At 37.8% G+C, this 12733-nt stretch overlaps 1 protein-coding gene across 2 annotated transcripts in view; it reads left to right on the forward strand.

The window, feature by feature from the left end:
• The window catches only part of sik2b (salt-inducible kinase 2b), a 39825-nt gene that overhangs the window by 12580 nt on the left and 14512 nt on the right, over window positions 1-12733 (forward strand). For both annotated transcript variants that reach the window (XM_079610364.1, XM_079610365.1), the window contains exons 4-6: window positions 2267-2428; window positions 6268-6392; window positions 6888-7011. In XM_079610364.1, the coding sequence (XP_079466490.1) occupies window positions 2267-2428; window positions 6268-6392; window positions 6888-7011 (411 nt within the window). The remainder of the gene's footprint in view (window positions 1-2266; window positions 2429-6267; window positions 6393-6887; window positions 7012-12733) is intronic.

Below are 12733 nucleotides of genomic sequence, written 5' to 3' on the forward strand. Positions count from 1 at the left end.
TAGGTTTTAGCATTAGTAATGGCTGTATATGAAAACTCATAAATCCTGTCTAGATAATTTATGACACACTAGAAAGAGTATACATGTGTTTCAAGACCAGAAGCAATGTATTCTGTATGTTGGAAATAGTTTTGTTTATTTTATTATGTGTGCAGGAATCCACTTACAAAAATAAAATAAATTAATACCATGGTATCCGTTAAAGTATTTATTTGTTGAGTTGAACATATTTTTAATTTTTTTTTCTTTAATTATTATATATGTAGTTAGTATGACCTGTATTAATTGAGAGACTCTTTGAAAAATCCTTTTTAATATCGGTTTATAGGTTTTTATATATATACTGTATGTATGTATGTATTTCCTATATATATATATATATATATATAGGGCCTATATGTCACACAGCAAAAGAATGATTTTAAAAAGCTTAAAATAAATGGAAATCTAAGTAAAGAAGAATTAGAAAATACCATGGAGTCCTCCCTCCCACTTTAGAGTAAAAAAAAAAAATTGTGTTACTATTATATATGCATGCATATATGCAGACTATATGAAATATTAGATTTTATTATTAAAATACCTTGTTTATTAAATAATTTTTTTATTATTCAAGTATTTTAGATATTATATTTCAGTGAATTAAAGACGTTGAACCTAATTTACCCTATCTGTAAGTGACAATACTGATAGGACAAGGTTCAGCTAGTTCATGTTTTAAAACTGCCCTTCAGATAATGCATCTTGCTGGGAAGAGGAAATGCTTTTTCTCCTCTTCGTGTGACTGCTGCTCTGGTTTGTAAGGGTCAGTGGAGAGGAACTTCAGTTGAACAACTTGTAAAGTGAAAGCAACTTTTATATCTGATGTCTAATCAGAAGAAGAGAAATGCATGGATAACAAGCACCTATGTACCTGGTATGCTGGCACCAGACTGATATTGTGTTCTGTTGGCCAAAGTCCACAGTCTGTGCTTTAGTGGGGTTAATTACAGGCGATTGAGGGGTATAGAGCAGAGTGTATGTACACCTTATCTCCGAGTAGATTCCTACTGGCCAGTTGACACAAATATGAGACATTCCTATCTCAGGTGTGCTTTTTGATTAGCAACATACTCCTAAAAAATGTTTTTAAAACGGAGCACAATTTCAGAATGTTGCATCTGTTATCTAATTGGTTTGCTCAGTGAATTTTACATTTGGTATTACTGTAAATGTATTATTTTGTAGTAATATTACAATGTAAATAATATATTCGATGTACTATTAGGTTACACTTTATTTTATGATGACGTAGTTACATTGTACTTCCTCAAATAACTTGGTCATGAATGAGTTACTGAACTACATGTACTTACTATAGAATTACGGTTAGGGTTTGGTTTAGGGTTAGTTACTTGTAATTATGCATAATTTACTGTTATTACTATAGTCAGTGCATGTAGTAATGTGTAACTACATCCCCTTTAAAATAAATGGTTCCCTATTATTATATAATTATTAATAGTATTATAATATTATAAGTATTTTATACAAATATCATATACCATTAATATATATTTATTTAAAACGTGAACCCTGTACAAATGCAATAAGATGGCTAATATTTTTGCACACAATACATTCTTTTAAATGCATGCATCACACAGCAAATTTATGAAGTAAATAGACTTCGCCTATTTAAAAGTACGTGTGGACACAATGTGGCTTTTTTTAGTAACCCATATTTTTCTTTTCTACTCTTTAGACTAGGTTATGCAAGGTAATTTTGCAATCATAAATGACTGTCTGTTTTTGAAAATAGTTTTTTTCCCTTGCAATTAGAAAAACAACTTATGCAGAGAATGACGCCTTAAACATGTTGCCATGTACACACAGTCGCTCTGCCAACCCACCTCAGTATAATCCCAGCAGGGCGAGTATGGAATGGAATGTGTGAGGACTGTAGGTTTGGCCACGGGCCAGGGCCCAGGGGCTGACCCAGCACTCTAGGGTGTGGTGACCACATGATTACACCATCCGGGGGATGTTTACCCTACTCACACACCACAGAGCCTCCTTATTGTGGCTCATCAATCTCTGCCACTAGCCACACCACACCACCAGAGCCTTTCCCGGTACAACGTGTGGTCATGGTTTTCAAATGATTGCTTTTTTTTGTCCAGTCACATTTTATTATGACCCATATTACACCACAGTACCCATGCAGAATGTTTAATTGATTGTGTATTTTGTGATGTTTAGTGAACCCCACTTCCTCTTTATTTAGACTACCTAGCCAAGCATGGACGGCTGAGCGAACCAGAGGCACGACGCAAGTTCTGGCAAATCCTGTCTGCTGTTGAGTACTGCCACAATCGTAACATCGTTCACCGGGACTTGAAGGCGGAGAACCTGCTGCTAGACGGACACATGAACATCAAGATTGCTGGTAATAGTTCATAGTTACACTATCCAAAATTTAGTCTTTGGACCATTACTAGTCTGATACAAAAAACAGCTGCTATATATTATATTATATTATATTTTAGTGTATATAATATATAAATAATAATATAATATAAAACAATTAGGTATTTACCCAATTGGTTTTTTTTTACGGCTATAATGAATTATATTTTTACTATATATTGTATAATTTTATATAATACAGGCCTAATAAATGGACAAATAAAATATATTAAATTTAGTTTGGTTTATTTTATCAATGCTTTTTATTCGTGCAACTGAGTAAATGCACAAATAAAAATCACACAAAAAGTGTGTCAGTAGCATTTTATGAGACTCAAGATTGTTTATAGAAGTTTGAAGCACCACAAAACAGCTGAAATTTGTAGTCAAAATGGTTTGGTACTTCTTTTGGAGGGAGTTTTCTTTAACTTAAATAATTTTCACCTACATTTTTGTGAGTTAATAGTTTATAGTTAATTATAGGGTGTGATGGACAGTTTATATAATCAAAGCTGTAATGCTCAGGATGATGACTCAGATACTGCTAAGTTGGCAAATCCGTGACTTGCGTTAAGAGGACACGGGTGCATTCTGTGCTGAGCCATACATGCAGACCAAGGTTCATTTGCAATTTGTAATATAAAGTGAGCCAGATGCTGACTATCGCAGCCATCCAAGGCTCTCCGTGAACGGAGAGCTTCCCACACACATATGTGCACACATATTCCAACACAGACCAAACACTGTCAGTTTTCCTGACACCTCAACCTGCTTTCTGCAAAAACTCCACTGTCATGATGGTAGATTGTGATGTTTTGCACAGCAAGTAATGCAGTGGCCAGTCACAGAGGGGTGTCCCACAAGGCTTTGTTAAAGGTCCTTTTTCTTTTAGCCCTCACACTGATGCACAGTCAGCCTCTTAGAAGATGGCCGCAGCTGGGTCACTCAAAGAAAGGTCATCAGCCTTTTATGTTCCACTTCAAACATTTTTGTGCCTGTCATCATGACAAAAAAAAAGACATTTTGATGAAGCAGAAGACTCTAATATTTTAACCATGAAGACCCTCCCCCATACTGTATAGATATACAGAGCTATATATATATATGTATGTATATTTAATTTCACAGTGATTTTGCATTTTGATTATATGACAGATTAAAATGTCAACGCTTGAAGCAAGAAAAGAGTGTACTGTTTTTCCGTTAATTCGTGTTAAATGAGCAAACCTGTGGGTGTGGGAGACTTCCTGGGGTTAGCCAATGATTGGGAAACCGGATAAAAATGGTTAGGATTGGATCCCCAGAGATCTTTACGCAACCAACCTCCAGCACATATCCAATGCACAGTGTGTTACGCATGTCCACTGCATAACGAAATTATGAGAGCCAGAGCTATTGACCTCAATAAAAGCTTTTATTTAAAGCAACAAAAAGATCAGGTCTGCCTGCCTGTAAATATGGCACTAGCCACTGTTCTGAGTTAAGCTCTGGGGCCGGATGATATTGAGTGATTCCTGTATTGAATGTAGAGGCTCACTCCTGCAATGTCTGCCGCTGTACTGCCTAGAGCATTGACGTCAATTCCTCCTGCTCAGCATTCAACTCATGAAGTGGGTCAGCTCAACTGATATGGACTCATCATACCGGCTTCTTACATCACAGTCACAGTGTAATGTAACCACGGCTGCTTTTTTATCTCTCCTTAAGGGTCACTTTTTCACTTTATGAGGTCCCTGAAGCTTAGATTCTAGACAAACTCTCAATACTCACTGGAATTTATGAAATCATGAATGAAAATGAAAAAATGAAATCAGATGATTTGACATCCTACACACTTTTTTTTTTGTATATATGTAAGGTTATATAATTAATACAATTATATACAGTAATCTTTTATATATATATATATATATATACACACACACACACAGACACAGACAAACATACACGCATATTAAGACAATTTTGCTGTATTGGATAATTATAAGTGTGGCTTTAGTAATTCAGGATGAAACCAATACTGACTTGTGATCTATGCTTTAAAGGAATTTTGACCATTGTACACAAGCAGTATCAGATTTGTCTTAGAGCCATATTTGAAGCCATATTTGGCCATCTCGCACCACTGTCTTATATTTCTGGCAGTGGTAGCCATTGTATCTAATCTCACAGCACTTTGTAAAGCTTTTCCAGCCCATTAAAGCAAGGGTGAGGTGGTGATGACGGTTTCCGTCTTCAGGGTTTGCACGGCATGATTTACTAAGCCCTGTTACAGATGCTGCTCAGCCGGTGTGTTGGCTCAGCATCCTTCTGTTCCTTCATTGAATGTTGTCAGCACACCATGTTATACAAATTTGTCGGTAGACATAGTGTGGTATAATGTCAACTCAGTCGCTTTAAAATTTAAGTGACCTTATGTAATGCAGTCTGATTTTCTGGTCATTCACACAGTGTTACAGCTTGTTAGGCCAAGTGTAAGGTCACAGAATCATATTTTATTCCTTTCATCAAGAAATTGTTTGAGTTCAGTTTTCTGTGTTGATGTATTTCCTTTTGAAACAGGGAGTTCAGATGGAACATTTTAAAAGGCTTGTCCCTTTTACAAAATAGGCACTAGGTATTAGTTGTCACAGCCATGAACATAATTCAGTATTTTCTAGTCAGTTGTAGGCGGTATTAGAGAAACTGATATATTCATTCTAGATGGCATTTGATTGGACAAAAATCTGTGTATTGCAGAATGAGTCATCGGTATTTTTGCTCTGTTTCTCAAAAGAGGAAGACTAAATTTTAAATGCTTTATCTAATTATCACTTGTATCTAGATGATCTCATACATAACACACATGGGCTAAGTCACAAAACTCTATTTTTGAATGGGATCTGAAAGATATATGTAAAAATGCTGTCTGACTACTACAGGCAAATTACACTCTAACAGCAAAGTTTGTGTGGGAATGATTTTTTTTGTTTTTTTGCAATGGCCTCTCAGTAAGTACAACACTAATATTAGTCATCAAATTAGAAAGAAGCGGGCTGCAAAAGCATAATTCTGTGAGCTTTGAGGATATGTGGAGGAAATGTGCTTTTGGCTTAGGATATTGGAGAAGGATGTTTTTGCAGTGTCTGTATTGTCAGAGGCATGGGTAATTTAAGGCAAACATTGCACCTCTGGTTCATCAGTAAACTGATTTTGCACAGAAAGTATGGTATGCAGTTGGAAGGATATTATATTTCTCAACTCTTGACAATTGATGACAAATGATCCACACACTTACAGGATCCATTATTCACCTTTTTTTTTCACACTTGCCAAAAGCGGGTAAAATTAGAACGTTTAACCGCCATTAACATCTTACCAGTCATGAACTATATTTGGCATTATTTTAATGAATACATTTATTTAATTTTTTTAAGTATTTTAAAGTTGTGATTTTTAGCCCTGGAAAAGTCATGGAAATGTGCTATTCAAAAGTTTGGGGTCAGTACTTTTTTTCTGTAAGGATACATTAAATTGATCAAAAGTAAAGCTATTTATAATGTTTATATATATATATATATATATATATATATATATATATATATATATATATATATATATATATATATATATAATCAGCTAGAAATATCTATTTTAGTGAGTTTAGTCTCTATTAAATGCTTTTTTAAACACACCAGTCATGATTAACTAGAAAAGTTCAACGGTCACTTGGTGTGGGAACCTTGATAGTACAATCAATATTGAGCACAGGCAAAGCCAAGCCTGTCAGTTTCATTCTAATTTACCGTTCTCTTTTTTTTTTTTTTTTCATCTTTGCAGATTTTGGCTTTGGAAATTTCTTCCAGTCGGGAAAGCCCCTGGCCACATGGTGTGGGAGTCCTCCATATGCAGCCCCGGAGGTGTTTGAGGGACAGCAGTATGAGGGACCTCAGCTAGACATCTGGGTAATGCCACTCTGCACTGCCAATGTATCCGTGCACGTTCACACTGCAGTGTGTTTGACAGTAAATGATTAGTAAGTCAGCTGACAGTTGTTTGTGTTACCACCTATTCAACCTTTGAGAACTCGACTGACGTCAAAGCGTAAACCAAACACCCTGCAGTTCGTGTGAGAGAGATAGAGATCAGATCATGTGAAATCTCTTGTGCTCGCTTTTTACTGCCATTAAAGGAAGAGTTCACCCAAAAAGTGGAAGTCATGTACTAACCCTCAAGTCGTTTCCAAACCCATATGACTTTTTAATTAGGTTAAATTTTCATATACAATGAGAAAAGAACAGCATATACCTCCTGTTAAACTCTCACTTTGTGTTCCACAAAATGAAAAGTCATACAGGTTTGGAACGACATGAGGGGAAGTAAGTGATGCCACCTGTACATTTGCACATTATAATCTTGTTTTTCACCATTGAGCTGACGCTGTGTGTGTGTTCCTGCAGAGTATGGGGGTGGTTCTGTACGTGCTGGTGTGTGGTGCCCTGCCCTTCGATGGGCCCTCTCTCCCCGTCCTGCGGCAGCGTGTTCTGGAGGGCCGTTTCCGTATCCCTTACTTCATGACAGAAGGTGAGACGCTCTCCTAGTGCACGAAGCCGCCACCAGGAGAGGTTTTCTGGCGGCAGTTGCATTTTATTATTTTTTATTTTTTTCATGAAATTCAAGCCTGGTCAATTAAGACATTCCATAAGTGCTTGGCTACAGTTTGTGTGTGTCTGGACTGGATAAAGAGGAATGGCTCTAACTGCTCAGAGACATTGAGTAGTGGAACATATCCCTTTGAAATTAGTTATGAGGGTCCACTTGTAAACTAGTCATCATGTAACCGACTAGTCTATTAGTAAGGTTGATTAGTAAGGTTGACTTGTAGGGTTGCACTGATATTACAATTCTGGTCGATATCAATAAGCCGATTAATTATTTTCATTCTGTTGATGAAAAAACAATTAATTGCTGTTTTTGTCCAAATATATCCAATACATTTTAAATCCTTAGCTCAATACAAAATGGTGAGCTTGTAATAATGTTTTTAATTCCAGTGGTACTGGTGAATTTTCGCTGGAAATTTGAGCATGTCTTTGCGTCATTACGTCACACCTGTACACATAAAGAAGGAGTTTCGTCTAGTAGGCTATATTGCGTGTGAGGATGTTGGAGGTGGAGATTTATAGCCTTTTCTCACAGCACATGATATAATTAAACTTATCAATTTGATGGCGGATCCAGAAAGGTTCAAACGACAATAACCAGTGACAACTAGAGATTCACACGTTGTAAAATGCAAAAGACTTTGAACTTCGGAGTGGCTACAGAAAAAAAGAGACTGCAACCGGGCCCATGCGAAAACAAGGAAATAATTTGGAAGGGCATTAAATGTAGGCACGCAATGCTGATGTTGTTAACAATTTGAGAACAAAGTATAATTAGCACGGTTTGACGGGATATGATAAGCGATCGTTAGATTTAATCAGATCGATTTACTGCAATGCGTTTTTTTCCCTTTAGTTGGTCAGAACAAAAGTGAATGTTACTTACTTGTTCAGATGACATTTTACGGTGAAAATTCTAATGTTGGCCATACTTCCAAAAAGTAGAATCTGTGATTCCGAATGACAGTATCCACACCGGCGCGGTGACTGACAGCAGCACATTCTCCTCAAAACATTAGATTCATCCGCACTGTGCCGTGCCGAGGCACAACCCACGTAAAGTTGATGATTCCGCAAATAACTGCAATTGCAGATTTCGAACAGAGATGGCGACAAAGAGGAAAAACTACGGACTGCAGCTTTATTGGCCCTGTCCCAAATGGCACACTCCGGACTTGTGGACTTCCTCAGAGTCCACACTTTGGTGACGTCATGTAGTGCAGACCTATAGGGCCCTTGGTGCGAGTCCACGAGGGCGCATTGAGAGGTATTTTTGGGACAGACTCGATCGCCACGCCGGAAATAGGAAGACGGTCCGGTTGTTGTTTAAATATTATATTTCTAGTCTACATTTACATATGACTCAGTAAAGCCCTGACATTCGGTTATATTTATTTAATTAAGCATAATGCGATCGTAGCCTATTATTCAGTGCGCTATTTATGTTTATATTAAATATATATTTATGTTTGAGACATCAACCACTGGTTGATGACCATAATGTTTGTATAAACTGTAGGTAATAACTGGCAAAATGTACACATAGGTTATAAAAATAATGATATTTACACTTAAATATTTTCTTCTCATCCATGTTAACATGAGTCAAAGCTCCTCCCATTCGTTGTCTGATTGGCCTTTCGCAAATTCGCAAGGATTCCTGGGTAGTTAAAGTGCTTGAAGCCTGCATCTATGCGGGCTTCACTGAAGACCGCTTCAAGGGTACAAAGGGGGCGCTGCTGAGCACACTTCAGAGCGTTAAAATGATGAATGGGACGGCCTACGGACTCGTAGACTCAGCGAGCACGCGCAATTTAAGTCCACGAGACCGAAAGTCCACATCAAGTGCGCCATTTGGGACAGGGCCGATGTGTCCTTGCTGAATAAAAGTAAATAAAAGTATTTATTTCTTTTAAAAAAAGAAAATCCTATTCGCCAACATTTTTTGAATAGTAGTGTAAAAATGTAATGTAAAAATATGGTACATTTAAATTAGCAATTAATAAATCTATTAAAAAAACTTATTTAATATCACTAATATGGTACTGATTATCAAGCATACCTACTGACAAGTTTATTAAATTTTATATATATATTAGGGCTGGCCGTTAAACGCGTTATTAACGGCGTTAACGCAAACCCATTTTAACGGCGTCAATTTTTTTATCGCGAGATTAACGCCTAGCAAACTTTGTATTTTTTTCACATGCTTTTGCAACAACTAGTAACGTTATTAAAACTACAACACCACACCGGATCTAGCTAGACCAGAAACAAAACAACAGGCATGCCGCACACACTTGGGCTTGCAATGCGAACCGGCCAAAGAGTGGACGAGACGCGCAGCGCCGAGCCGCGTCTAGGACAACTCGTATCGCACATCGGACGCGCACTTTCTCAGTTTATGGCCAGCAATAAAAACGCAGAATGGCGCCGCCGGTGTGTGTACACTCATAGAGAATAATGTGTTCGAATTTTAAATACGAGGCGCTGCGCCTCTCGTCCGGTGTGCGACCCTCTTTAACGTTACGTTTTGAGTGGATGAATGATGAGCGCGAGACGCCGAAATGGATGCCAATAAGATTCTGAATGGAAAGTTTAATTTTAAAAAGTTGCGAAATGGTTCAATTGACAAGACCAAAGTGATCTGTGTTTTGTCATTGTGAACTGAGCTATCATCGCAGCACGTCCAGTCTGAAATACCACTTGATGGCCAAGCACACACACACACACACACAGCTGATGCGTTTCTACGCCCACCTGTCAATATCAGTAACGTCACCTCGTCAGTATTTCTTTCACCCTTTTATTGATGGACAGTGTTACATTGTGTGAGAGATTATTTGCTCCAAGTGAGAATGTTAGTGTGAAATTGAACACAGTATATGCCAATGTTGTTTTCAATAAAAAACATTTGCACAAAGCAAGCCGATCCACTTTTTCTATGTTGATAAGAGCATTAAAATGAGAAAATATAATGGGACAAAAAGAAATCAAGAGACATTTAAAATAGATAAAAATGTGCGATTAATCGCGAGTTAACTATGAAATTCATGCGATTAATCGCGATTAAATATTTTAATCGTTTGACAGCCCTAATATATATATATATATATATTTTTATCACTGGTTCCACCATTGTGTTTTTTAACCATGCCGGACACCTATTCAGCCTGTTGTTCCGTGTGCTATTGTGTAGATGAATAACTTGCCTTTCCAGATTAAATGTCTGTTCTTGGTCTTGGATTTTGTGAAATAAATTTCTAAATAAATGCGACTTATAGTCCAGTGCGACTTATATATGTTTTTTTCCTCTTCATGACACATTTTTTTGACTGATGCGACTTATACTACGGAGCGACTTATAGTCCGGAAAACACGTCTTTTAGTTATACAGGGCTTCCTTAAACTTGATTTGTTCTCCTACGCAGAGTAAAATCAAAGCAGTCAACGTTCGCTCCACTCTTTTTTTTAGGCAGAATAACGCAGGCCGTGAAGGGCAGGATTGTGTTTGAGAAAAAAGAAAGGAGAGCAAGAAAAGAGAGAGAGATAAAGTGATAGGGCAAAGGTTGAGACGCAAGATAGTTCAGACTATCCTGACGGCAGTGAGCCAGTTCAGGCCAGACTCTGGGAGAGGGAGGGGTGTTCCGCTTTTGACGTAAGAGTCATAATGTCACATTTGTTCATTTTTCAAAAGCTTTGCTCGCTGTGATTAAGCACGGATCAGGTAACCCGAGAAAGAACGAACACATGTTAACCTACCGGTCTTGCCAGGATGGCCCCTGATTTGGGGGGAGGGGGGCCGGTAGTAGGGAGTCAGTTGACTTTGTTCAAGACATTTAAACAATTAAGCCACGTTGAGAATGTTAAAAACTCATGTCCTTGCGGGTCCCCAAGTGAAACTGTTACTCCCCAAAATGAGAACAGTGTGTGGGTTTCCTTTACATTTTGTTTTCAAATGCTCTCATCACACAGGATTTCACCCCACCTCAGTCTGCTCTCAGCCAAGACTGCTTGCACACACCACACACTACATGCTTCACACTACGTCACACAGTGAATACAGCACACGCACCATTGGGAAAGATTATGGGAGCCTGGTGTGCTATACAGGGAACTTTGGCTTATTTCTCAGTGAAGGAAAAGTACTTTTCCAGAATTATCCTGGTAGCTTTAATGAGAACTCAAGATGAGATGGAACATTCGGGAACTTGCACAGTAATGGCAGTATCTTCTAGGACATGTAGGACAAGTTCTCTGCCCTTTGATGCTTTGAGGTGAAATAAAAGTATGATTGAGGAAGATACTTTTACTATAAATTAAGATAATGTGTTTAGTGAGGTGTCACTAGAGAGAATTTTAGAATTTCTATCACAAGTTGTACATTTGAAAAAGTATTACATTTTTTTTTTTTTTTAAGATTATTATTATTTGTGGCAAGAAGGGCGGGGCCGAGAGGCGTGAGAGACTGTTGCGAGGCTGGTGGCGTTATTGATAATGAGCGCTGTGCGCCGCACCAGCCTCATATCTCTCACGAAAGATACGTGAATTTACTCCAGGGTTAATATTAATAACTAAAATGAAAACCAAAAAAAACGAGCTTATGCCATGTTCACGCTATGTCATAACCGTAGTTATGAGATGGCAACCTGTAGGGGTGTAACGGTACGCAAAAATCACGGTTCGGTACGTACCTTGGTTTTAAAGTCACGGTTCGGTTCATTTTGGGTACAGTAAGGGATAGAAATGCAAAACAAACTGCTGGTTGTTTATTATAAACTTTTTTTAACAATTTGTTTACACTTTTTTTAAACACACTTTTTAATAAAATATAACGTTAGACTAATAAATAAAAAATATATAAAATAAAAAGAATAAGAAATAAAATACTGCTGCAAAGTTCTCCACTAAATAAAATACTCTCAAACCAATATTGGCCATGACGCTAGCTAGCGAGAGGCTGGGCTAAAGCAAGTGTGCCATGTATGTGGTGATACATACATTTTCTCATACTAATGACACATGTACGTTTGTTTGTTTGGAAAGCCCGCTTTTAACAGAAAGGCATTCGGAAATGTCCACAGATGAGTGCAGCAGCGCTCTTTTTTTTTTTTTTTGAGCGCATCAGCACTCTTAACACAGGCGCGCTTGCACGTGTTTCGTTGTCACAGCAACATAAACAAATTTCCGCACACAGGAAGACCGATGTTATGGTAATATTTTACATGTATTTGAATCACAAAAACGATTAATCAGATTTAATCAGTGCAACGCGGAGACTTCCGACACTTAATATGTTCGTGTGGAAACTCGGAATTGACGCATGTTCCGCACACAAAACTAGCCTAATTTACGTGAAAGATTGCATTCGGTGCACATGTGCACCGTACCGAAAGTCCTGTACCGAAACGGTCCGGTACGAATACATGTACCGTTACACCCCTAGCAACCTGTGATGTTCGTACTTGGAGCTGTTCACGTCCTCGTACTCGGAATTATGCATTTCTGTGGCAACACTATCAATGTCAGAGCTCTAAGTTGTTTACGGTCATTATTATTGTAATGTTATGTACTTTGAGACATGAGGCAATTTAACGCCATTACTCTCTCTTTGCGGACTGTTCTGGCAGGGTGTGTTCATG

The sequence above is a fragment of the Phoxinus phoxinus genome, assembly GCF_949152265.1.
Source record: "Phoxinus phoxinus genome assembly, chromosome: 4".
Classification (NCBI taxonomy): Eukaryota; Metazoa; Chordata; class Actinopteri; order Cypriniformes; family Leuciscidae; genus Phoxinus; species Phoxinus phoxinus.